At 50.0% G+C, this 27473-nt stretch overlaps 1 protein-coding gene across 4 annotated transcripts; it reads right to left on the bottom strand.

Annotated features, from left to right (window-relative positions):
* Positions 1-4945: 4945 nt before the first annotated feature.
* lyplal1 (lysophospholipase like 1) lies at positions 4946-27473 on the bottom strand. 4 transcript variants are annotated; one of them, XM_080500676.1, is made up of 8 exons: positions 18948-21504; positions 18315-18861; positions 18107-18206; positions 15299-15494; positions 14337-14436; positions 12813-12982; positions 7781-7896; positions 4946-5235 (listed from the first exon to the last, which is right to left on the bottom strand). In XM_080500676.1, exons 4-8 carry the CDS (start codon positions 15381-15383, stop codon positions 4996-4998), a joined length of 711 nt encoding a protein of 236 aa, XP_080356802.1. In that variant the 5' UTR covers positions 15384-15494; positions 18107-18206; positions 18315-18861; positions 18948-21504; the 3' UTR covers positions 4946-4995. The 4 variants fall into 4 exon arrangements, with proteins under 4 accessions (XP_080356802.1, XP_080356801.1, XP_080356799.1 ...); XM_080500675.1 differs by lacking the exon at positions 18948-21504 and adding an exon at positions 26850-27473 and having other exon boundaries at positions 18107-18861; XM_080500673.1 differs by having other exon boundaries at positions 18107-18861.

The raw sequence follows: 27473 nt of genomic DNA, 5'->3' as shown, positions 1-27473 counted from the left end.
GTTTTTACTTCTGAGTCGTGTCGAGTTTCAGGCTTCAGGGTAGCTTTAGTTCACAGCTTTGGAATTGTTTGTTTGTTTGTTTGTTTGTTTGTTTGTTTGTTTGTTTCACATGGCGTGAGGCCGTCTTTACAACAACGACGGTGAAAAGGCTTCAAAAGCCGGTATTATTTTGGTGACTCATTCTGGTGCAGATGAGCAATTCTCATTCTCATTTTAACAGAAATGAGCAGAAGGAAACGCACTGCGAATATCTTTTTTTTATATTTATCCTTTTCCTATGTATAAATCCTGTAAAGACTGTTGAATCACAACCAAAGTGATATTTCACTATTCCAGACTCATTCTCATATTTCAAAGTTGCAGTTGAGTCGTTTCACCGCTAGTTTTTTTTTTTTCCACAATCAGTGTCAATAGACGTGACCTCTGACCTCAGAGTGGATCACGTTTCAGCAGCGACCTGCGGGTTCACCTTCCTCGGTGGTGAACAGGTTCAACCGCTTACTGCCTCAGCATCAAAGAGGTGTGACACCCACAGAAGTGTGAAGTGGCGTCACAACAGTTCCTGGCACGGTGGAACATGGAGGGGGGGGGGGGGTAACGAGGGGGGGTTAACGGCTCGCTTTCATTTGCATGGGAACATCAAACGAGGGGGATTTGTAAGGCCTTGTTAACGCTGAATTAATCCCACAAAGTCTTGTCCTCGGGCTGCAGGAAGCTGAGCGACACGCTTTCTGCTGAGCTCAGCTAAAACGCTGCTTCGTGTGTGTGTGTGTGTGTGTGTGTGTGTGTGTGTGTGTCCTGCCCCCGCGGTTACACAGCATAAATGTTTTCATGCCTTCATTCAGCCCCGCATCAGATGCGTTTTGGAAAGCGTGGCAGAAAAAGTGAAACGTAAGACGGCGGCTGTTTGAGCGCCGGGGTGGTCCGGCGGCAGGACGAGTCGCCTCCAGTCTGCCGGAGAATATGACAGCAGACGGAGGGGGGGGGGGGGACAACTTCAAAATACTCCGGGGAATCGTCAAATAGCCTGATTGTCTGAGTAAAATCTGCCATCGGACGTATCGTAAAGGTCTCATACCATAATAATCACCGTAGAGATATTAATATGCTGAGTCAGCAGAACAAACGCGAATAGATCAGGATGTTCCACACAGTTCGTCATGATTTATCATTTTCATTGTTTGGTTTCTGGATCGTTTGTTTCCCATTCATGTACTTGACTTTCATGTTCCTGTTTCCGAACCTCGTCTCGGTTCTGTCGCTGGTGTCGACATGGACGCTTCAACAGTCACTGTTAGAATTAACTTTGATCTGGACGCTTCAACAGTCACTGTGAGAATTAACTTTGATCTGGACGCTTCAACAGTCACTGTGAGAATTAACTTTGATCTGGACGCTTCAACAGTCACTGTGAGAATTAACTTTGATCTGGACGCTTCAACAGTCACTGTGAGAATTAACTTTGATCTGGACGCTTCAACAGTCACTGTGAGAATTAACTTTGATCTGGACGCTTCAACAGTCACTGTGAGAATTAACTTTGATCTGGACGCTTCAACAGTCACTGTGAGAATTAACTTTGATCTGGACGCTTCAACAGTCACTGTGAGAATTAACTTTGATCTGGACGCTTCAACAGTCACTGTGAGAATTAACTTTGATCTGGACGCTTCAACAGTCACTGTGAGAATTAGCTTTGATCTGGACGCTTCAACAGTCACTGTGAGAATTAACTTTGATCTGGACGCTTCAACAGTCACTGTGAGAATTAACTTCGACATGGACGCTTCAACAGTCACTGTGAGAATTAACTTTGATCTGGACGCTTCAACAGTCACTGTGAGAATTAACTTTGATCTGGACGCTTCAACAGTCACTGTGAGAATTAACTTCGACATGGACGCTTCAACAGTCACTGTGAGAATTAACTTTGATCTGGACGCTTCAACAGTCACTGTGAGAATTAACTTTGATCTGGACGCTTCAACAGTCACTGTGAGAATTAACTTTGATCTGGACGCTTCAACAGTCACTGTGAGAATTAACTTTGATCTGGACGCTTCAACAGTCACTGTGAGAATTAACTTTGATCTGGACGCTTCAACAGTCACTGTGAGAATTAACTTTGATCTGGACGCTTCAACAGTCACTGTGAGAATTAACTTTGATCTGGACGCTTCAACAGTCACTGTGAGAATTAACTTTGATCTGGACGCTTCAACAGTCACTGTGAGAATTAACTTTGATCTGGACGCTTCAACAGTCACTGTGAGAATTAACTTTGATCTGGACGCTTCAACAGTCACTGTGAGAATTAACTTTGATCTGGACGCTTCAACAGTCACTGTGAGAATTAACTTTGATCTGGACGCTTCAACAGTCACTGTGAGAATTAACTTTGATCTGGACGCTTCAACAGTCACTGTGAGAATTAACTTTGATCTGGACGCTTCAACAGTCACTGTGAGAATGAACTTTGACATGGACGCTTCAACAGTCACTGTGAGAATTAACTTTGATCTGGTTTAGAAACAGTAAAGTGCTGAAAGAACTCAGGACGTCGTTTTTAATGACATTTTCCATCATGAAATTGTCTTTTTGACTGAATGAAATCCTCACTGATTGAACCTGCAACTAAAAATGTCAACTTTGTCTCTGAGAAATGTTAAAATGCAAAACATGTTTAACTTTCAACATATTTGTGGTTTGAAGTGAGGAAAAGTATTTTTCAGGGGAAGGAGTAAGACTGGACCAACACATAAAGAGTAGGAGCTTTCCCTGGTGTTGAGGTCCAACACGTTATTAGACTCCATCTTAATGCCTCTCCGTCCTTCATCTGGTCTGAACGTCAGCAGTTTTCCCCCCCAGAAGGATCGGATCTCGCCCGGCGGAGCCGCCGGAGTTTCCCCGAGAGGAAACGTCTCCGGAGGAGGAATGTATGTTGTTTATGTTAACCTTCCACAATCTCCTGCATCGACTTTGATATCACTTACCGGGACGCTAATGAAAAGCAGGGCGGCGAGTCGGCGGCCGTCCAGCTCGTCACGTGGGACTTTTCCCTCCCGGAGTCGTCGACACCTGGCGGCCGTCTGAACGCCGCGGGAGCCAGACGACTTCCAGATGTGCTCCGCTTGGTCCAGGCCGGCTCCGGCAGGACGGACGGCCTTCTTTCTTTCCTTCCTTCTTTCTTTCTTTCTTTCCCCGGAGTTTTCCTTTCACTGCTTTCATTTCTGACGCTCTTAATGCAAACAGAAGCCGAGGAGGAGTAAGGTCAAGGGTCAAAGGTCAAAGGTCAGCCTGGAGAACGTTCGGCATCAATCACATACCAGGCGCTGGTGTGGACACAGGCCAGGAGGGCGATACCAGGAGGGCGATACCAGGGGGATGATACCAGGAGGACAAGACCAGGGGGATGAGACCAGGAGACCAGGAGGGCGATACCAGGAGGGCGATACCAGGAGGGCGATACCAGGAGGATGAGACCAGGAGGACAACACCAGGGGGATGAGACCAGGAGACCAGGAGGTTGATACCAGGAGGGCGATACCAGGAGGGCGATACCAGGAGGATGACACCAGGAGGACAACACCAGGGGGATGAGACCAGGAGACCAGGAGGTTGATACCAGGAGGGCGATACCAGGAGGGCGATACCAGGAGGATGAGACCAGGAGGGCGATACCAGGAGGACGATACCAGGAGGATGAGACCAGGAGGACGAGACCAGGAGGAAGAGACTAGGAGGACGACACTCGGAGGACGACACTAGGAGGACGATACCAAGAGGACGATACCAGGAGGACGATACCAGGACGATGATACCAGGAGGATGAGACCAGGAGGACGAGACCAGGAGGAAGAGACTAGGAGGACGACACTCGGAGGACGATACCAAGAGGACGAGACCAGGAGGATGAGACCAGGAGGATGATACCAGGAGGATGAGACCAGGAGGATGATACCAGGAGGACGATACCAGGAGGGTGATACCAGCAGGACGAGACCAGGAGGCCGATACCAGGAGGGCGATACCAGGGGGACGAGACCAGGAGGATGAGACCTGCAGGACGAGACCAGGAGGCCGATACCAGGGGGACGATACCAGGAGGACGATACCAGGAGGACGATACCAGGAGGACGATACCAGGAGGATGAGACCAGGAGGGCGATACCAGGAGGACGATACCAGGAGGACGATACCAGGAGGATGAGACCAGGAGGACGAGACCAGGAGGAAGAGACTAGGAGGACGACACTCGGAGGACGACACTAGGAGGACGATACCAAGAGGATGATACCAGGAGGACGATACCAGGATGATGATACCAGGAGGATGAGACCAGGAGGACGAGACCAGGAGGAAGAGACTAGGAGGACGACACTCGGAGGACGATACCAAGAGGACGAGACCAGGAGGATGAGACCAGGAGGATGATACCAGGAGGATGAGACCAGGAGGATGATACCAGGAGGACGATACCAGGAGGGTGATACCAGCAGGACGAGACCAGGAGGCCGATACCAGGAGGGCGATACCAGGGGGACGAGACCAGGAGGATGAGACCTGCAGGACGAGACCAGGAGGCCGATACCAGGAGGGCGATACCAGGGGGACGATACCAGGAGGACGATACCAGGAGGGCGATACCAGGAGGCCGGCGGCACTTCAGGACGGTCGTCCTGCAGCCCGGCCGCTCCGGAGCGCCACCATGTGGAGAGAACCCAGGAAAACCCACGGCAGGGAAAAAGATCCCTCCCCCGGGGTTCTGCAGGTTCCCCCTGGTTCCCCCTGGTGGCCCAACATGGAATCTACACCATTTTCCAAACGTTGCTGTGAAAACTCTGCGTTGCCACTTCTAACGTGTGGAAACGACAGTTTTTAACACCAACGTTCTGAAGAGGTTCTCTTGAAGCTCAAAGTGAAGGAAAGACGACGACGGAGCATCTTGTGGAAAATAAACATTTATTGATAAGAACCTGGAATGAGCGGTTGTGATCAGGGGGACTCGGTGTCCGGCAGCCTGGCGAGGATCCAGGTCCTCAGGAGGTCCAGCTCGGCCCGGCTCAGCTGGTGCTGCAGGTCCGGGAAGGAGTGGAAGGAGGCCGTCATACCGGCTCCGTCCAGCAGGGCGGCCGTCTGCTGCCCCCACCCGGGGAGAACCAGGTCGTCTCTGCCGCCGTGACACTGGAGCAGCGGGGGGAGGGGCTGTCCGGCCCGGAGGCGCTCCTCCACCGCCTGCAGAACCAGAGACCAGGACAGGAACACACTGAGGCCGAGGTTCCCAAACAAGAACGTTCTAGTTAATGCAGGTCAACGTCTACTCCTTTACCCCCAGACTGGACCTGCAGAACCGCTCCTCTGAGTCTGGTTCTGCAGGTTCCTCCTCCTCTGAGTCTGGTTCTGCAGGTTCCTCCTCATGTCAGTCTGGTTCTGCAGGTTCCTCCTCATGTCAGTCTGGTTCTGCAGGTTCCTCCTCCTCTGAGTCTGGTTCTACAGGTTCCTCCTCCTCTGAGTCTGGTTCTGCAGGTTCCTCCTCCTCTGAGTCTGGTTCTGCAGGTTCCTCCTCATGTCAGTCTGGTTCTACAGGTTCCTCCTCCTCTGAGTCTGGTTCTACAGGTTCCTCCTCCTCTGAGTCTGGTTCTGCAGGTTCCTGCTCCTGTCAGTCTGGTTCTACAGGTTCCTCCTCCTCTGAGTCTGGTTCTGCAGGTTCCTCCTCATGTCAGTCTGGTTCTGCAGGTTCCTCCTCATGTCAGTCTGGTTCTGCAGGTCCCTGCTTCTCTGAGTCTGGTTCTGCAGGTTCCTCCTCCTGTCAGTCTGGTTCTGCAGGTTCCTCCTCCTCTGAGTCTGGTTCTACAGGTTCCTCCTCCTGTCAGTCTGGTTCTGCAGGTTCCTGCTTCTCTGAGTCTGGTTCTGCAGGTTCCTGCTTCTCTGAGTCTGGTTCTGCAGGTTCCTCCTCATGTCAGTCTGGTTCTGCAGGTCCCTCCTCATGTCAGTCTGGTTCTGCAGGTTCCTGCTCCTGTCAGTCTGGTTCTGCAGGTTCCTCCTCATGTCAGTCTGGTTCTGCAGGTTCCTCCTCCTCTGAGTCTGGTTCTGCAGGTTCCTGCTCCTGTCAGTCTGGTTCTGCAGGTTCCTCCTCATGTCAGTCTGGTTCTGCAGGTTCCTCCTCCTCTGAGTCTGGTTCTGCAGGTTCCTGCTCCTCTGAGTCTGGTTCTGCAGGTTCTTCCTGTTAGATGTTTTTCCTCTACTTGTTTTCTCTCCACGTTCAAACGACTGTTGTATTTTGTATTTATAGAAATAAATGGAACTAAATTCTCCTCCAGAGTCTCTGGTTCTTCTCTGAACTCGCTCACATGAAAAGTTCGTCTCAGCAAAGCATCTTTGTCTTTCACTTTTCTGAACAACAACACGTTTGACTCCTATCGGTTCTCCATCTGCAGCTGTTCCAGATGTGTCCCCCCCCCCCCCCCGTGTTCCTGCTCTTTCTGTCGCCACTGTGGCACTTTTATATTAATGTACGTTTATTTACAAGAACACAGAACAACGGCGGCTGAAATGTGAAGCCGCGAGTTTGAAACTGAAAACAAAGTTGAAAGTTTCCCTCAAGACGCTTAGCGATGCAAAACATGTTCAACCAGGCTGGTGCTTTTATTTTGACAGTCCCTGTAATAAGAGTCGCCTGTGTTCTCCCATTGTTAGTGTTCAGAGCTCATTGTTCTCCGCTGCGTCTGCGTCTCATTACTAAAACAAACACCAGCGCCAACTGGTGGCCCAACATGAAATCCACACCGCTTTCAAAACGTCGCTGTGAAAACTCTGCGTTGCCACGGAAACGACAGTCTGCACACAAAGTTTCTCCTGGAAGCCTGAAGTCGTCGGTGTGACTTCACTCTGACACAAGTTGTTTTTCCTGTAACTCAGTGCTTTCAACAAGAACCGCCGCGGAACGAATCCTCAGAAGAACTTTTAGGTTGTTGAAAAGCGCTCTTCACTAGACCGGTGTTTTTCAACCACTGCTCCGCGGCACGCTGGTGTTCCGCCAGATCTAGGCAGGTGTTCCGTGGGAAATGATCCAATGTCACTCCTACACAGACGTCGGGTTGCCATGCCAACGTCTCACATCGTACACAGACGTCGGGTTGCCATGCCAACGTCGCACATCGTACACAGACGTCGGGTTGCCATGCCAACGTCGCACATCGTACACAGACGTCGGGTTGCCATGCCAACGTCGCACATCGTACACAGACGTCGGGTTGCCATGCCAGCGTCGCACATCGTACACAGACGTCGGGTTGCCATGCCAACGTCACACATCGTACACAGACGTCAGGTTGCCATGCCAACGTCACACATCGTACACAGTCAGGTTGCCATGCCAACGTCTCACATCGTACACAGACGTCGGGTTGCCATGCCAACGTCACACATCGTACACAGTCAGGTTGCCATGCCAACGTCTCACATCGTACACAGATGTCGGGTTGCCATGCCAACGTCTCACATCGTACACAGACGTCGGGTTGCCATGCCAACGTCGCACATCGTACACAGACGTCGGGTTGCCATGCCAACGTCACACATCGTACACAGTCAGGTTGCCATGCCAACGTCTCACATCGTACACAGACGTCGGGTTGCCATGCCAACGTCGCACATCGTACACAGACGTCGGGTTGCCATGCCAACGTCGCACATCGTACACAGACGTCGGGTTGCCATGCCAACGTCACTGACCTCTTCCACCTTTCAAACATTTCCTCCCTCAGACTCAGACTCGTACCTGATACACGACCGAGTCTTTGTTCAGGAAGCTGGACAAGACGAACACTCCGGCCACGTCGGGATGCTGGCGACACGCCAGGTGGAGCGCCATGGCTCCGCCCATCGAAAACCCACCTGCCGAGACAGAACATCAAACGTCAACAACCTCCACATTTTAAACATAGTTGATCACATTTTGATTTCTGCCCCCAGATATTTTACCTTTTACACAGGAACTCAAATCACCTGGTTTTAGATTTATTTTGACTTTCTGGGTTTTCAACTGGACATTTAGGCCACTTTCACGTTTCCCAGCAGGTTTTACCTCGTATACTAATATTTATACCTACAATGTCTTTAACCAAAACACATTTCAAAGTATTCAATTTGCCTTATGAAAGTTCAAAGTTTACTATATACACACACATATATACATACACGCTCATATCTTATTATTATTATTATTACTATTATTATAAGAAGTTATTCAATAAAACCTCTATAACCAAGAAACAGTCTGATAGGCTCCTCAGCGTTTACTCAAAAAGTTACAATTAAAATAGGATGAATTATCAGCTCAATGTTGACGTTTTACCCAAAATAAAAAAAATTTACTTAAAGGACAGAAAATGAAGAATTGTCTTTTAAAAAAGGTGCCGTTTTTTGAGTGTTTCATGTAAATTTGCTCTGATGCACATTACAGTAACTCAGGCCTGTGAGGAGACGTATACAAGCAACTTTAGTGGGATTAATAGAAATATAGAGAAATATTCTGCACCGAGTGTCAGTCGATTTAAATCCATGATTCATGGTTCCTTGGAAACAATGAAAACCAAACATTCCATCAATGTGTATTTAAAAAGATGTGAAAAGGAGGACGTTCGGTATGAATGTACTTAATGAGCCAATAGAAGTGGCATCATGGCGGCACCAACAACATCTGGTTCCTCCAGAGGTGGAAAGTATTTGAAGAACGAGAGTCGGACTGAACGTCTTCGTTCCACATCGTCAGATCTCACTTCTTCATTCTGCCAGTCAATTCAGTCTGTCTTTAATCTCTCACATCTGGGCACATCTGGGAAAGTGTGCAAGGAGCCATCAGCCTGTCAGGAGGAGGAGGAGGATCAGGAGGGGGTGGAGGAGGAAGAGGAGGAGGAGGAGGGGGTGGAGGAGGAGGAGGTGGAGGAGGAAGAGGAGCAGGAGGAGGAGTAGGAGGAGGAGGAGAAGGAGGGGCAGGAGGAAGAGCAGGAGCAGGAGGAAGAGGAGGACAGAGGAGGAGTAGGAGGAGGAGGAGAAGGAGGGGCAGGAGGAAGAGGAGGAGCAGGAGTGGAATCCCCATGGCTGGTCCTGGGTGTCCAGCAAACAGCGCCGACTCAGAAGAACCATCAGTCAGCATCACCTGGTACAGGACGTAGCGTCAGTGTCACCTGGTACAGGAAGTAGCGTCAGCGTCACCTGGTACAGGACGTAGCGTCAGTGTCACCTGGTACAGGAAGTAGTGTCAGCGTCACCTGGTACAGGACGTAGCGTCAGTGTCACCTGGTACAGGAAGTAGTGTCAGCGTCACCTGGTACAGGAAGTAGCGTCAGCGTCACCTGGTACAGGAAGTAGTGTCAGGGTCACCTGGTACAGGACGTAGCGTCAGTGTCACCTGGTACAGGAAGTAGTGTCAGCTTCACCTGGTACATAAAGTAGTGTCAGTGTCACCTGGTACAGGAACCAGCATCAGAAAGACACAGCGACGGCAGGAAAAGTCTGGAAATGGAAAGTCACTGCACTGGTTTTAGTACGTAGACCTGAACGACTGCTCCTCTGGTCTGAAACTCTTTCGCTGAACAACTTCTCTTCACTCGGGGCCCCGTTGACACGGCAACGTTTTGGGTGTCCGTTTCCATGACGACGGCGCTCAGAGCAACCGAGAACGCAACTGTTTGAAAACGCTGCTACTGCACGTGTGCAGAAACGGCCGCCGTAAAGAGTTCTTCTATATCAGCACAAGGAGAGGAACAACAATAATGGCTGAGGTGTCGTGACTCCAAGGTCATATCCTTCTGGACCTGGTGCTTTTATTTTGACAGTCACCAGAATAACAATCTACGGTGGTCTGTCCACTAGAATGTCCATTATGTTTATGGTTATAAAATCCCTCCGGTGGAACGAGGAACAATCACATGAAGCCGATACATTAATATTGACGTACTTCATTCACGTATTGATCCTGAGTGAACAGGCAGTGGATGGATGCTACATGCTACATGCTAAATGACTCCATTAAACCCTCATTTGCTTGTATCTGGAGAGGGTGGGATGGACACCCAGCTGATCTGGCCCGTAGTACGGTTCCTTCCAGTACAGTCGTTTGTTTGGACAGGAGAGAAAGTAAAACTTGTCTCCGGTGGAACTGAAACTCTCTTTCATCTCTTTCATCTCCAGGTTATGGGAATCGTGTGATACCGAACACGACTCAGTGAATCTACGGTTCACGTGCACGGCGAGCCACGGGGAGCGAGTCCATCAGCTGTTTGGCCTCCAGCACCTTGTTATTTCACGACGGAATCGTCCATCCCCCGCTGCCGCCGCCACGCTTTATCACCAACACATGGCGGGGGGGGGGGGGGGGGGGGGCGTGTGGAGCGACGCTCCGGATGCGTCCCGTTGGCCGTAATGACCGTTCCAGGCAGCTGCTTCCTCTGTTGACTCAGGATCCGACCCGGAGGCCGGGCTTCCATGCAACTCAGGCAGAAATGGGGTTTGTTTGGAAAACGAGCGGGGGCTCCGGCTGCCGTATCGTTTCCTGTGTGCAAGAAGAGCAACACGGATCCTACAGGTGCGTCGCATCGCCGTACGGACGCCTTCACCTCTTGACCTCGTGCTGAGAACTCTGCTGGGAACTCGTCACCCCCGTCAGCCCCCCCCCGGAACTGCCACTGGAGGCTCCAAATGGAGAACGTCAAAACCCCTTGGCAGGCCCCCCCCTCCCTCACCACATGTCCTTCTAGCCCCCCTCCCTCACCACATCGCCTCCTTGCCCCCCCTCCCTCACCACTTCTCCTTCTAGCCCCCCTTCCTCACCACGTCTCCTCCTTCTAGCCCCCCCTCCCTCACCACGTCTCCTCCTTGACCCCCCCCTCTCACCACGTCTCCTCCTTGACCCCCCCGCCTCACCACGTCTCCTACTAGCCCCCCCCTCTCTCACCACGTCTCCTCCTTCACCCCCCCCGCTTCACCACGTCTCCTACTAGCCCCCCCTCCCTCACCAGTTCTCCTCCTTAGCCCCCTTCCCTCACCACGTCTCCTCCTTCTAGCCCCCCCTCCCTCACCACGTCTACTCCTTGACCCCCCCGCTTCACCACGTCTCCTACTAGCCCCCCCTCCCTCACCACGTCTCCTCCTTGACCCCCCCCCCCCTCCCTCACCACGTCTCCTTCTTCTAGCCCCCCTCCCTCACCATGTCTCCTTGACGCCCCCCTCCCTCACCAGTTCTCCTCCTTGGCCCCCCCCCTCCTCCCTCACCACGTCTCCTCCTATCCCCCCCCACCTCAGCAGTGGTTGCCTCTTGATCACAGCCCCTCCATGACACTGTTACTTATACGTGAACTTGATATTCGATGCAAAAAGCTTTTCAGGACCTGAGAACCCCCCCCCCCCCCCCCCCCCCGCCTGGAAACCCTTTCGTATTTTCATTATCTGCTGGCAGCACTTTAAAGGAGGCGGCAACCCGATGATGCATTCCTCATTTTATATCCTGACAAGAGGGGAGACATGAGAGTGTCACTGTGTGTGTGTGTGTGTGGGGGGGGGGGGTGGATGGTGGGAGGGTTTAGGGGGGGTTTAGGGGGTGTCGGTGTGATCTCCAGGTTTGGACGAGGACGGGGGGGGACAGACATGCAGTGAGTTACTGAAGAACAACATGTGAACTACAGATCTGTGATTCTTTTGACCCGCGGCTCTCAGGGTCACATGACTTGATCCGGAGGAACGGAGGGATGAGAGAAAAGAAAAGTGCTTGTGAGAAGTGTGCTGGAATGGAGGATAAAGTCTGGAGCTCCGCCTCCCGTTCCTCCGCTCTTCACCTCCGACACTTTATTTTGGAACAATTTATCAAAGGATTCATGTTGAAGTATTTCTCTTATTGTGTTTTATTTACTTGTTGTTTTCAGAAGACTGATCTGCAGCACGACACTGCGTCTCCAGTGGAAACAAATCGCTTTGATGTTTGTTGTCGTGTAAACAGCCTGAAGGTCTGCTGCATGTCAGAGGACCAGCGAGGGACCAGGAGGAGAGACTAGCAGCCGGGGGGGAAACCTGGTCCCGAGTAGAGGGTAGAGGGTAGAGGGTCAGGGGGTCAGAGGGTTAGAGGGTAGAGGGTAGAGGGTCAGGGGGTCAGAGGGTTAGAGGGTAGAGGGTAGAGGGTCAGGGGGTCAGAGGGTCAGGGGGTCAGAGGGTCAGGGGGTTAGGGGGTCGGAGGGTAGAGGGTCAGAGGGTCAGGGGGTCGGAGGGTAGAGGGTCAGGGGGTTAGGGGGTCAGAGGGCTAGAGGGTCAGAGGGTCAGAGGGTCAGGGGGGTAGAGGGTAGAGGGTCAGAGGGTCAGGGGGGTAGAGGGTAGAGGGTCAGGGGGTTAGGGGGTCAGAGGGCTAGAGGGTCAGAGGGTCAGAGGGTCAGGGGGGTAGAGGGTAGAGGGTCAGAGGGTCAGGGGGGTAGAGGGTAGAGGGTCAGGGGGTTAGGGGGTCAGAGGGCTAGAGGGTCAGAGGGTCAGGGGGGTAGCAGGTCGGAGGGTCAGAGGGTCAGGGGGTCAGAGGGTTAGAGGGTCAGGGGGTCAGAGGGTGAGAGGGTTAGAGTGCAGAGGGTAGAGGGTCAGAGGGTTAGCAGGTCGGAGGGTCAGAGGGTCAGGGGGTCAGAGGGCAGAGGGTCAGGGGGTTAGGGGGTCAGAGGGCTAGAGGGTGAGAGGGTTAGCAGGTCAGAGGGTCAGGGGGGTAGAGGGTAGAGGGTCAGGGGGTCAGAGGGGTAGAGGGTCAGAGGGTCAGAGGCCCTGCGTGAGGCTCCAGTCCTTACCGACCACCATCCTGTGTTTGGGAATCCCGGCGTCCAGCTGGTCCTGGACGACGGAGCCCAGGGAGGCACACATGTGGTCGATGGACTCCAGATGTTCCGGGCAGTCCTGAGAGATCTGGAGGCGGTCAAACCAGACGGTGGACAGGGCGCCTCGCATGGGGGTGTAGGGCCTGGGGGGGGGGGGACGCCAAGCACAGGTCACACACTGGGAAACGGCCACTAGAGGCACTGCAGTCCAGTCAAAACAAAGGGTAGAGGGTAGAGGGTCAGGGGGTCAGAGGGCAGAGGGTCAGAGGGCAGAGGGTCAGGGGGTAGAGGGTCAGAGGGTCAGGGGGTAGAGGGTAGAGGGTCAGGGGGTAGAGGGTCAGAGGGTCAGAGGTTTCATTCATCATGACAGTTTAAAAAAAAACAAAAAAACGTAATAAATGTTCTTAATCCTAAGATGTTTGCTGTAAACAAAGGGACGTCGTGGGAGTTCTGCTGGTCTGTTGTCGCAGACGTCCGTCCAACCGTCACGTGTTTTAGTCACTTAAAGTCCCAGTGAAATGAAGGTTCCACCTCCAGAACTCTCTGGTGTCTCTTCTAGAACGTTTTCCTGCTAACTGGCTGAAGGTAAAATGTTAAAACGCGACAATCTGAGAGAAAATAGCCGCTAAACGGCGCTATTTCCTCTGCTGGGCGGAGCTTCTGACAATAACAGAGTGACATCACGAGTTGTGCACACGCCCAAGTTGTGTTTACATTATGGAGGATCAGAGTTTTGACCACGAAGAGGCTGAATTGAACCAGATTTCATCATCATGGTCATTTCAAACCCAGTGATTGATGAAGAAGACACAGAAGGTGGTTCTGCCATCGGTGACCCCGTCTGGAACATGTTTGAGGAAGCAGAAGACGCTTCGTCCTCCATTCGTCCTCGTCTCCTCGCCTCAGCAGCCGCCACTTTTCACCTTTGAGGCTTTGAGGCTCCGGACTTTTGGCAGAACGACCGGCTTCCTGGATCCAACACGTCCAAGAGCTTTTCTGACGAGTCCAGGCATTACTTGATCGTCTACTAGCCGCCCGAGCTAGCGGCTCCCACTAGCCGCTAGCCGCGCGAGCTAGCGGCTCCCGCCGCCCGTGCTCCTTTTCTCCCCTCTCTGGTCTCTTCCAGGCTCAATATCTCATCAAGGCTCATAAAACGCCGACTATAACTTCAGAACACTGTTAAAACTTGGATATTTAAGAGGAAACAAGCCGATATAAACACAACAGATGGAGATCTGCACAACTCGTGACATCACACATAGGCTCCGCCCACGAAGAAGAAGGATTCCCCCGACTTCCTCGGCTGGAGATTCAAAATTCAAATAACTTTGTTATGCGACAACAGCGGTGGGGCAGAGTCGGAGGAACCTTACAAGTAGAACCCAACTATCGTTTTTTGCAAAGTAGTGTTTTACATTTCACTGGGACTTTAAGGGTTACCGACGGTGACCAGACCCGTCCGGGTGTGAAGACGGTGTGACTCGGTAGAAGACGCACCGGGGGGGTGCTGTGGGGTAAAGGACCCGGATGTGGCTGAAGGCCAGGTCTTTGCCCAGGACGTCCCTCACCCAGGCTCTGATACCGCGTCCCGTGTCCCCTGCAGAGACAAAGCACTGGGCTGAGGGACACACGGTGACGCTGTCCTCCAGCAAACACATGTGGGACAATGACTCTGAGACAGGAGTGTCAAACTTCCTCCAGGTACGGTGGCCCTGAAGTGCAAACCACAACAACAAATCACTAAACACAACAAATTCAAAAACACAACTGCAAATTCAAAAACACAAAGACGGTAACTTAAACAGAAAAGGTCGGTGCCAGTTGGCAGAGAGAGATCTCTCTGATCTCTCTGATCTCTCTGATCTCTCTGATTGGACGATGGCAGTAGCGCTTATGAACCGGAGGTCATTTCTCTTGTGGTTCGTTTAGTTTCACGAGGAGAAAATACCTGGAAGGGAAGGAGGAACAAGGTTTTGTCCAAACTGGAGGAAAGAGTCGGTAGAGGAGTCAACAAACCTTTCCAGGTTTTGAAATTTGTTCTCCAGGCATAAAAACTTCTGGTTCAAAGGCTGAACGGCTCCGTCGTCCAATCAGAGATCGTCTGCTGCTCTTCCTTTGAAGTTACTGTCGTTGTGTTTTTTCATTTGTTGTTGTGTTTTTGAATTTGTTGTTTTGTTTAGTGCTTTGTTGTTGTGGTTGTCACTTCAGGGCCACCGTATTCAGGTTCCACTTGCAGTCCAACTTCATGTGTGTAAATATCAACCTTCACATTTAGACTTTTCTGAGTTGACCAGCATGTGTGATAATAATAATAACTTTAATTATATACAGTGCTTTTCTTCTCTGACCACCACCAAACACTCTCTCACGAGTTCACCCTCTGAGAGAGAGAGAGAGAGAGAGAGAGAGAGACAGAGAGAGAGAGAGAGAGAGAGAATAAAGGAGGAGGACTGACAGACCTGATCCGTGCAGGAAGAGGACAGACGCGGTCTGTTTCCTTGAAGGAGACACTGCACACATCCGCAGCTTCCCGACCGCCGCCATGACAGCACACCGGAAGTCACATGAGAGCCAAATCTCGCGAGACTGTCCTCGTCGTATAGTAGCGCGACCGCCATATTGGATGGGTCACCGCTCTTTCCAGTGCCTTTATTTCTATTGAGGAAGGAGGATTATACACAATTAAAATAATCACAACTGACAGAAATTATTTGTGACAGATGGCTGACATATTGTAATGAGCCAGAATGTGTCTTACATTCAAGTTTCAAGTTTAATTCCAATAAATTTTATATGGAGAGCGTTAAATATATCAGTCACTTTAAGGCATTTTTAAAGAGAAAAACAATTATACATGACCAAGCAAAGGAGACAGTGAAAATTAAAAACAAAACGGGTTAGGTTAGGAGATAGAAAGAGCTTTAAATGACGGATTCTCAAATGTCAACATCAAAGATACTGCAAATAAGTTTATTTTCAGGAACTTGCGAAACAAATGACATAAACAATAATAATTAATTAATTTGTATTATTATTATTAACAACAACAACAACAACAATAATAATAATAATAATGATAATAATAATAATAACAAAAGAAGTGCCACAGTAATTGAGTAGATTCCCTGTCCTCTCAGATCCTCCTGTCTTCACCAGGCTGCTGTTTCACGGCTGACCTCGGGATCCTGCTTCAACCGACCCGGCAGAATGCAGCTTTGGCTCCTCTCCTAAAGCTTTTATGGCTTCAGATCAAAGCCCCCCTCCTGCAGCCTTGCCAGAAGGAGCCACATAACTCAAGGAACATGAAAGTGCGGCCAAGTGTAAAATTTGTTATGGAGAGAAAAATCTAAGTAAACACGCTGAACCTTGAACACGCTGGACGATGGCGGGACGGGACGGTTGCTGCCGAGCCGGCCTGGTGCTGTGCACTCGATGGCTCCTTGCTTTATTCCCGAGACCTCTCGCTCTGCCTCTCCTCGCTTTTCCGCATGTAACCTGTGATTCATTCTACCTACAGCGTAGGAACAGAAGTTTTGGATTTGCAGGAATGCTCACAGGAGGCCAGGGAATTTTCTGGAAATGCGGTTTTATTCTCGGGCCTGACTTTGATGTAGATGGATGTATTCTGCATTTTTTTTTCTCTTACTGGGAAAATTAGAAGCATACATGTCAGCACAGAAGTCAGCAGGGAGAGCATACAATACGGGGCAGTTTCACTTTACAGAACTGGCCCATTGCAGCGGCTCAATCGCTCCCAGAAGTATGATTGAGAAATGAACGATCCTGTGCCGTGGCCTTGTTTTAACCACATTTTGTCCCTCGTCTCTTCTCAAAACGGAGCGTTCTGTCTGACCTTCCTGTCCCGGTCCCACTGTGATCCTCCTCCCATCAACGGCGCTGCTCCTGTGGAGGTCAGGCTGATCCGGGGCTTCTCTTGGAGAGATCGCCTCAGTGAATAAATTAAAGAGATGTTTTCTGGAACACTCCAAGACGTACGACCAACAACAAGCCAAGACTTCTGCCTCAACTGGCATTTAGTTATTTGAGCTAAATGGCCCGTAGTCGTCGGACGGCATGGATTTCATGGGGGAACAATGGCGCCTGGTTCCCATCAGGTGTGCCGCCTCACCTCTCCACCCGTGAAGGTGGAGCTCAGAGACACAGAGTGACAGGAAGGAGGAAACTCACTGGAGGACAGCCTGAGAGAGGAGCTCTGTTTTCATTTAATCTAATAAAAGAATGGTTTTTGGTTATAGAATGGTGATTTCACACATTACTCGTTAACCCCCCCCTCTCTCTCTCTCTCTCTCTCTCTCTCTCTCTCTCTCTCTCTCTCTCTCTCTGAGGAAGCTTCTCAAGATCAAAATCCAATCAGCATTTTCCACATTAGCCTTCACAACACCAACAAACCACCGTTTCGCTACCCGCTGACTGAGGCCTAAACAAAAGTTGGCTGTTATTGTTCTGCATCTCCAAGATGTTTGTCAAAATGGTAAACCACAGTCAAAACTGATTACCAGCAACCAGAGGTGGAGGAACAAAAACCTTCAGGTCCAGATGGATGGAATGAGACATTTACAGAATACACACATACAAACCTGACGGGTCGAAGCAATAAGGTGAATAAGGTGAGCAGATTAAAGGCTCTGGACAAAAATAGATTCAACACACTTGGGTAAAGTCTTTCAATGACCTTGAAGGGTCAAATATGTCAGAGTTCAGAGGCTCCACACAGACAAATGCCATCTTGAATGACCCAGACCAGTAAAAAAGTACCATAATAATCTTTAAATTTTGAAGTTTGTCTTTGTTGAATGACTGAATATATATTTAAAAATTGTCTATATTTTTACAAAACGGAACAATCAGTAGCGAAAAGTAGTAGAATCTCGACATAAAGTCAATTTTAATGATACACTCTGGCGTCAAATCCAGTGAAATGTCCAGAATCTTGTCCTGTTGCATTGTGGGAGTTTCTCCAGCCTCCCCCTGACAGACGACCAGGGAGCTGCCGTCATGGAGCCTCAGCCCGGGTTCACTGTGGTTCTGAGTCCGCCACGCGTAATAAACTGGGTTTTTTAATCAATATTTGCTTTGAAGTTTTCACCATTTCCTTGTAGACGTCGGCCATCTTGAATCCTATTGGAAGCTGCTTTTCGCCCTCATCCACTGTTGATTCCTCACATTTACCTTCTCAGCCTATGTATAGTGTATTTATTGACCTATTTATTTGTTGGTTTGTATGTATGTTACCAAAAACTACTTACCCAAATTGTGTTTTCGGGGATGAGTTGTCGTCATCCGAGGACCAATCCATTAGACTTTTGGACCTTAGCGGCTAACCGTTTCCAAATAATTCCCCAAAAACTGCAAACACAAAAAAGTTTTCCATACAAAGAGGGTGAGAGAGGCTCCTCATGGAGGAGATCAGCATCTGTTGCCATGGAGACGCTCCTTGCTCCGTAACTTAGCTACCTGACAGGCTGGTTAGCGTCGTGCTACTGATGCTAACTCGGTTCTGTGAACGAATGTGGCGTAATGTCTTGATTAAATCTGGCTAATTTGAGGTTTTTTTTTAAAGGAAAGTATCTTCGGGAGGCTCTTCGTCCTCGTCACACTGACACTCAGGTGATTGTATTGGCGCTGCTGCACTTTCTTCTCCCTCCCTCATCATCTTCATCATCAACTCTTCTTCTCCTCTCTTTGTGTCGGCATTTCTTCTTTTCCCACTTTCAGCTTTCTCAACTTCCCGTTGCCGCTCCCTCGGCCCCCGGGGCCTCCTGTCACATAACATCACCGCTTCAGTGAACCGCACAGCTCCTCCCGCTCCGACTCGCCCTCCGCCTCCTCACGAAGGCTTCTGCACCTCCCGGGCGGCGGGCAGGCGTCGGGCCTCGCGGCTCTCCTCCGTCCCGTCGGCTCAGAGCAGGACGGGAAGACATCCGGGGGACGGAGACAAACACGTAACCCAAGAAGAAGAAGAACAGCCGGGGGAAGGCTGAACGGCCGTGGAGCCTGTGAGCTGCAGCAACACAAGGATTTTCAATCAGATCAAAAAAACATATATTAGCATATTCAGGGGGGAAAAAAAAAACCTCAAACTAAAACCTTGTTTGCCGCTGAAAGCAAATATGAGGATCAAAGATGTGGTAATTCCAATGCTGAACTTGTTTGTTGTCACGCATCCAATCGCTCGTCTCGCATACCTGGAAGCAAGTCGGAGTCACAGAGAATAAAGTTGAGTTCCCATTTAAAAGGCTTTGGAATGTTGTAAGTCAGAAAACAGTCGGGAGGCGTTTTATTGAAGCTTCTGTTTGTGGCGGTGCAACTTCAGTGCAAATAAAACGTCCGAGTGCTTTTCATCCACAGGCACAGCACAACTTTATAAACCCCCACAACCTCTGTGGCGGAGGCGTTTATTTACTTCCCACCACAGTGTGTGAGGAGCTTTTCAGCCACATCCATTTTATTACTCCCCTCTTTCTTTTTTAAAACGCAAATTCAACTCCCAAATTCACTTCTAAAGACGACTGATGGTGAATCAAATCCAGCCCCTCGCTGCACTTCCTGTTTGAAAAGGCAAAGCCATGCTGCAGAAATCAGAAATCAATAAGGGGGGAACCACACGTTTCTGTAGGGGCAAGTGAAATTGAAGCAAGAAGCTAAATGTGAAAGCTTAGCTGATGCCTGCTGCAAGCAGCACAGGCTTTTATTTTGACACTAAAACCAACAGGAACTCCATGGCAGGAGGACGCAACACAACACCTTCTTCACTCCTGGTTTCCAACTTACAACTAATAAACTAAACTACATGAATTAATCAGTTCCACTAGTTAGTTCTACTACCTTCAGCCCAACAAACTGAATGTCACCCCGAAGCAAGGCTCCGGCGCCACCGTAAGGTCGGCCCTGGCCCGGCGCCGAGTCCAAACCACCACACACTTCTTTTATCATGCAGAGGGCAAATTTACCTGTCATCCATTTATCCTCCACTCCCATCACTCTCCTCCTCCTCCACCTCCTCAGACTTCACTCCTCTACTCCTCCCATCCCTTCTTCCACATTGCACATCTCCAATTTCTCACCTCTTCCATCTTATTGATCCTTATCGCTCGCCCTCCTTTCTGATCCCTCTTTTGTTTCATTCAATCTCATCCCGTAATCCTTCCTGCCGTTTCATTCGTCCTGTCAAAAACAACTTTACTAGTCCAACTAGGAACTCGCCAGCACCACCTTTTGAAGGAAGTGTAAAGTAGGAGTCCTACCTTTGATACAAGTACCAATGAAACTACCTATGAAATGTCATAAAGGCGTATTTATTCTCCATACGGTAGCAATATGTGACGGCTATGCACTGCAGCTAACCTCCTCTGCCTGGATGCGACGCACTGCGGTAGCATAGCGCGGGGCTTAGCGGTTCTGCTGATGACCTGATACAGAACAAGTAACCCGAGTCTGTCTGCGTTCAGCCGTTAGCGTTCAGCCGTTAGCGTTCAGCCGTTAGCGTTCAGCCGTTAGCGTTCAGTCGTTAGCATTCAGCCGTCAGCGTTCAGCCGCTAGCGTTCAGCCGTTAGTGTTCAGCAGTCAGATCATCGTGGAGAAGCCTTGCCCTCAGTCGTACCTTCGTCAGCTCATAAAACCCATGAATGCACGTTGCTCTGGCGTGGCCCCGCTGCTGAATTCGCCTTAAGAACTCATTGTTGCAGTACTTTACTACAGTGGTTCTCAACCTTTTATTTTTTTTTTCCATTTTCCTTGAAGTACCGCAGATTGCCTCCAAGAAAGGCTGTGAAATCCCTGACGGAGCCCGGACTTTTCCAAAACATTGCAGTGAAGCCAAACGCTGGCTGAGTCATCAGCATAGAAATAGAAGGCCTTCCATTTTTTCTTACACCAGCGAGTCTAATTTTAACATCAGAGGGTTCCCCGTCTCCAGAGTTCCCGTCTGAAAGAGTCACAATTGAAAATTATATTAACATCATCTCCACATCCAACTTGTGGACCACGATCAACTCGTCCAAAAGTCATTTTTAAAACTTCTTGCTCAGGATAAAACTAATTGGCAAGTCTGGGCACGAGTCCTGGAATATGAGTATCAGCCTTCTAAACTCCATATCGCTCACCCGCGCAGATAGAAACGGACAGGGCACTGAAATGGAACATATTAGTGATGTCGAGGCGAGCCAACGTCCCGAGCGCCATGCGCACTTAGCAAACTCACGTGTTGAGAAAAATAAAATAAATGGTGTCTTGATCCACGGCTACCGGCAGCGAATGGTTCCAGTGATCTCAGTGTGGGAACCGAGGTTCCTCTCGCGCTATTGGTGGGAAAATAGGCCGAGTCTGACAGGCGATGGAAAGTGCAGGAGCGCGGCGGAGGGTGGGGGGAGGGGGGAGGGTGGGGGGGGGGGGGTCGTCGGATTGCAGAAGGACGTTTCAGCCGCACTTATCACAAATGGCCGCGGTTCAAACGCTCAAAAGAGCCAACAAATGTGCAAATGACGGCTGCTGTGGGCCGCCTCTACATGTTCGATTGGATTTCATGATCCTCGGCATGTTAAATTCATCACAGAGAAAATGAAAGAGAGAATGGGGGGGTTGGGGGGGGGGGGGGGGGGGGGGGGGGTCGGAGGAGTCAGTTTTTCCATTCTGTCATTACATTGACCTCAGACGTGGTGAAATCGGCTGCAGAGCAGAGCGGGACTGTGGTTCTGGGACGTACAGAGACGCCGGGGCTCAGGAGGACCGGAGCGGACCAGTGGACACCTTCAGAACGGACTGTCCAACACAAACGCAGTAACTTGTCCTCTGATATACTCGTAGTGGGTATTTAGAGGGACACTGGTCAGTGTGTCCTCTTCCTCTGTGAGAAGGCTTGAGATGGAGTTCTAATGTAAGCTACTTCACCTGATCAGGTCTAAAGAAAAGAAAAGAAAAAGATTTTAAATGGATGTGAGGTTGCGGCTGCCAACTCTCACGGATCCTAAGTTAATTGACTAATTCCCTCACATACATGATTTTTTTCAGATTAGAACTCATTGCTGTCCATTTCCAAATGCCTCATATTTTCCTTTTGTTTTTCGATGCCGCGGACTTGCGTGCTACTTTCCTTTTATTTTTATGCTCCTGTAACGAGCGGAGCGTCCCCGGAGGGATCAGAAAGGACTTATCTTATGGTGGAGGTGGAAAGAATGCTGTGGGAGGACGGCGGCCGCATCAGCCGCCTGGAGAAGGAAGAGGGTGATTGAGCAGTAATGCAGGACGGGATTCTCTCCATCGCCTCTGTTGTTTTTTCTCATTCCATCAGCAAGTTGGAGAGAGGGGGCGAGAATGTGACGGCGAGCTCAGCTCGGACTCAGGAACAACGTCTCTGAAGAAACAAGCGGCAGAAAGGTTTGACTGGTTAGCGGGGGGATCTGGTTTAGGAACAAACTGAGCAGACTCTAAGAACTGCAGCCGCGGGAACCACGGCGTGATTAATACCGGGGGGGGGGGGGGGGGGGGCGGTGGGGTCCAGTCGGAGGTTTAAGGAGACGTGGGAGGATGGTTGATGTGGTGCGAGGAGACGTTTCGGACGGACCTGCCGAGACGGACGGGGACGGATTGAAACCCTAGAAAGCTCCGTCTCCAGTCTGTCACTTGAAAGGGGAAAACAGAGGGGGGGGCGATGAGAAAGGGTCTGGCTATGGACAAACCGTGGCTGGAAGCAGAACCCCAGGAAGTGATGGAGCCATTTAGGCCACGCCCACTCATCGCTTCGCGTGACCGTGGTTGTTGTCCGGTCAGCCACGCGGCGTCTCATGAGCCTGAAAACATGGTTGTTTTTTCAGAACAGCTTCCAGAGTGGAGGATTGTGACCCCCCCCCCCCCCACCCCCCCATCGCGCCCCCACGATCATTACCTGAACATGATGATGTCATCACCCCGCCTCTCAACCCATAACCCCGCCTCCCGCTCCGTGACGTCACTGACCAACACCAACATGGCGGCGCTGCAGGAGCTGCTGACTCGTCGCTTTAATCAGACCACAGGCTGGATTTGTCCATTTGTCCGTTTGTAGACTGTCCATGTCTTCTTGTCTTCTATTGGTGTTTATGTGGCAGCGTCAGGAACCTGAACCTCCAGAGGACGTTTGAGCTCCACAAACTACAACCGCTGCTAAAGTCACTAATTGATTCCAGACACAGATTTTCAGAATCCCTTTTAAATTTTTATAAAAAAAAAAAGAAATATCCTTCTCGTCAGGGGCAGCAGGGCTAGCACTGTTAGCAGGGCTAGCAGGGCTAGCAGGGCTAGCAGTGCTAGCCCTGCTAGCCCTGCTAGCCCTGCTGCCCCTGACGACACACCACTGGTTATTTCCCGTTGGGTCTTTTGGTTTCAACAGTTTGTCTTGTCTGTCAGTTAAATACTGCATTACTTTCAGTTTAAGCTTTCTGTCCCCCCCCCCCACCCCCCCCCCCCCCCCCCCCCATAAAAACAGTTGCACATCTTTTTCTCAGGTCCAGTTGCCAGTGCAGTTTCGGAAACTCTACTCTTCTTTAATTTGGCAGCAACAAAGCAAACGAGTTGAATGATAAAAGGTCGTAGATCTGCGCGGCTCAAAGGTATCGCTGGCAGCCTGGACTTTTCCAGGAATCACCCCGTCAGACTTTCCATAAGTGCTCTTCTGTCAAAGTCCTTGTTTACCTCAACGAGCCGGGCACATGTAAGTGTGGAGGCATTTTAAGAGCCAGATAGATTAAAGCCCAGACGTGAGGGTGAAAGGTGATACGAGAACAGAAGGAATGTTTGGAAAGCGAGCAGCAGGAATCAGGTTGTCTTTACGGCCACCAGCAGGACGGACGAGTTCGACGACGGCCATGTTGTTGTGGATTGTTGCAGGATCGCTGCCTTTAAGGTCAGTCTGACCAAACGACCGGTACGACGCCAAAACACAGAGTGAGCTTGGAGGCTCTTGTTTTCACGTGGATATGAAATGAATTGCTTCACTTCTTTCAAAACATTCCTTCCATGAAAGGGAGCAACAATTGCAGGAGGCAGTTTCCTCATCTGTTTTTCCACAGACGATCGTCTTTGCCGTCTTTACCGTCTTTATCGTCTTTATCGTCTTTACCGTCCTCACCCCGGGGGGGATGGACGGCACGAGCCGGGGTTTTAGAATTTCCCCACTCTGGGACTTGAGTTCAACAAAACCTGTTTTCACGCTTCTCAAACCGCCTCGTGGGCGACAGGCCAGAAACATCTGGTTCACCTGAACCAGGTTCCTGGTGTGGACAACAGACCAGAAACACCTGGTTCAGGGGAACCGGGTTCCTGGTGTGGACGACAGGACAGAAACACCTGGTTCAGGGGAACCGGGTTCCTGGTGTGGACAACAGGACAGAAACATCTGGTTGAGGTGAACCAGGTTCCTGGTGTGGACGGACCCTCAGACGTTATATGATTTGTTTAGGTTTGTTCAGTGGTGGTGGAGTTTGTTGTTCTGGGTTCGGAGAACCTGCATAAGATCCTCCAATGTTTACTTTAATACAGTTCAGTACAATACGCAGGAAACATTAACAGGCATATGGTTCTGTGTGCATGTGTGTGGTTTCAACAGCGCCAGCTCCTGGCCTGGCTGGTTAGCTAAATTGTTAACACGGAAATGAAAGGCAAAAAAAAACCCCCGATGCATTTTCACTTGAAACTTTGTCGTTGTTGTTCATAAATCCATTTTGCTTATGCAGCAATAACATCAAACGATAGAGCATCTTCCTCAAGCAAACTACTTTTAATGATCAAAAACTGCTTTTTGAGGTGGCGGTGTAAAAAGTGCTGCGGTGCAGTACCAGGCCGTCACCAGCAGGGTCGTGAGGTACAGTTGTTTTCACAGACTTTCTCCAGAGGAGCTGATTGTGTCGGTGCTGACGACGTCCTGCCAACAGGAGGAAGTCAACTTTGTTCCAGTCTGGTCGTGACGTGTGCCTCCAGGCCTCACCTCCCTTGTGCCTGCCATACATCAATCCTTTCTTCACCCCCCCCACCCGGGTCAACGGGTTTATCCCCGGCTCGGCTCGTCATCCTGATGGACAGGGACAGTTGGGCTTCCTGGCTCCAAATCAAGGCCGGCGCTCAGCCTTGGAGACAACGCTTCATTCAACCGGAGCTCTATTCTACGGGGGGGGGGGGGCGATTGAAGTGCCGGCCGGCTCCCCCGCACGGCGCCACCGAGCCACGTAAGCATATTCAAGGAAAGACGGGGCCTCCGGCCTGCAGTGGCACCGATGCAGACGGGCGACACACAGATCAAGCTGTTGGCTCGGCCACAGGGACATCATGACCTCATCCGCCTCGTTCAGATGAGAATCGGGATCCCGAGGCAACGGAACGGGAGCTGAGGGTTCACCGAGGCCGACGCTCGTCCCCCCCCCCCCCCCCACAGATATTACAACTTTCTGGCAGCGGGCCTTTTATTTTTTCGTGACGACGCGACCGTGGAATTTAAGACAAATTAAAAACAGAAATATGTTATTTTTGCCAGACCCACAATAATGAAGCAGAGGTCACCGATGACGTGCTCCGATCATAACGAGTGAGATGTGAAGTCAAACTGCTGGATACTTCCTCATCTGGCGGAAAGACATCGGAGGACGTCTGTCTGGTTCAGGTGTCTCATGAAGTCCTATGATGGACAGTGTCCGTTTGATCAGTTACCTGAACCAGGGCTTCAATTCCTCCCGACATTCGGTCTGTCTGGGCTTCGCTCTCTTTCTATCAATGCTATGCTATGCTATGCTATGCTATGCTATCAATGACTGAAGGTGTGACTTTGATCTGTACCAGTCTAAATGTCACATGGCCTCTCGTGAGAAAAGGTTGTGGTATGAAGAAGGACCAGAAGAAGCTCTGCAGTGGATGTTTTTTTTTCCAAATAGATTTAAAAAATTGATCTAAAGATAGTTTAAGTGAGACTGGATACATGAGAATACCGGGTGATGAGGACTGCAGCAAGGCCATTTATTGACGATCGTCTCATGTCGTGTTCTATTGGGACTGTCAGTCATGTCATGTTTCAGTACCGTGCAGCTCCAGGTTTCGTGTGGCGGCTCCATGTTCCCTGATTGTTAACACCTGCGTCTTGTCAGCCTCGATTTCCTCTGTGTATTGAAGTGGAGTCCTCAGTCTGTTCTGCGGCCAGCTCCCTGATTCATGTCTTCATGTCACGTCCTCACGTCACGTCCTATGAGCTTCCAGCCGAGCTTCACATATTCCGACTTCAGACAAATTATCTCGTGTTTAATCTGGTTTCCATCCAAAGTTACTCACTTGTCTGGTTCACATCTTCGACTGCTTCATTTTCATATCTGTCTCACCACCTCATGCTCAACCGCTTGCCTGTTTCAGACTGTTTAGAATGAAATATGGTGATCTTTCATCCACAAAGTAAAATATGGTGATTTATCCCCCACAAAGTGAAACATGGTGATCTACCCCCACAAAGTGAAACATGGTGATCTACCCCCACAATGTGAAACATGGTGATCTACCCCCACAAAGTAAAATATGGCGATCTTTCATCCACAAAGTGAAATATGGTGATCTTTCATGCACAAAGTGAAATATGGCGATCTTTCATCCACAAACTGAAATATGGTGATCTGTCCCCCACAAAGTGAAATATGGCGATCTTTCATCCACAAAGTGAAATATGGTGATCTTTCATGCACAAAGTGAAATATGGTGATCTATCCCCCACAAAGTGAAGTATGGTGATCTTTCATCCACAAAGTGAAATATGGTGATCTATTTCCCACAAAGTGAAATATGGTGATCTTTCATGCACAAAGTGAAATATGGTGATCTTTCATCTACAAAGGGAAATATGGCGATCTTTCATCCACAAAGTGAAATATGGTGGTCTTTCATGCACAAAGTGAAATATGGTGATCTATCCCCACAAAGTGAAATATGGTGATCTACCACCACAAACAAATTCTACTGGCCATTTGTAATTAAATTTTCAAGTCTCACCATCTGTTCTTCCAGTTCATGTGAGGACTAGCTGGGGTCGTGGTCGCCCCCCCCCCCCCCCCTGGGCATTGTCTGGAGCCTGAGAAGGTCCTTTACTGCTAATGACCAGGCAGTGTGAAAAGGAAGAAAAGAAAAAAGTCAAACCAAACAAACTCCATCCATAAAACTTGGGGGAATTCCCAGGCCTGTCATGTGACGGTGTAAAACTGTGTGTTCAGGACTCCGCCAGACGCCTGAGCACACAGCAGCATGGAGGGCCACGGACTCCCCAGATGTTTGCAGGCATCCAGGGGAACCCTGGCTCTCTGACGCCTGGAGAGAATGGGCGAAGAGCAGAGTGAAAGGGAAAAGGAGGAGTTTCAACTGGTAATATCTGATATATCCAATATCTGACAGACGTGAAGGAACTCAAACCTGTTTGTTTGTAGGGTTTTCTTACTATGTTTTCTTTGTAACTCAGAATCTCTTCCAGAGCCTCCAGATTCAGTTATGACTTCAGAAATGTCCTGGTCGGTACGGTGTCAACTGTATGGTGATATCTGTGTGTGTGTGTGTGTGTGTGTGTGTGTGTGTGTGTGTGTGTGTGTGTGTGTGTGTGTGTGTGTGTGTGTGTGTGTGTGTGTG

The sequence above is a fragment of the Blennius ocellaris genome, assembly GCF_963422515.1.
Source record: "Blennius ocellaris genome assembly, chromosome: 8".
In the NCBI taxonomy this organism is placed as follows: Eukaryota; Metazoa; Chordata; class Actinopteri; order Blenniiformes; family Blenniidae; genus Blennius; species Blennius ocellaris.
Note: the sequence above shows the minus strand (reverse complement) of the source record. Positions and strands in the feature narration are given on the sequence as shown.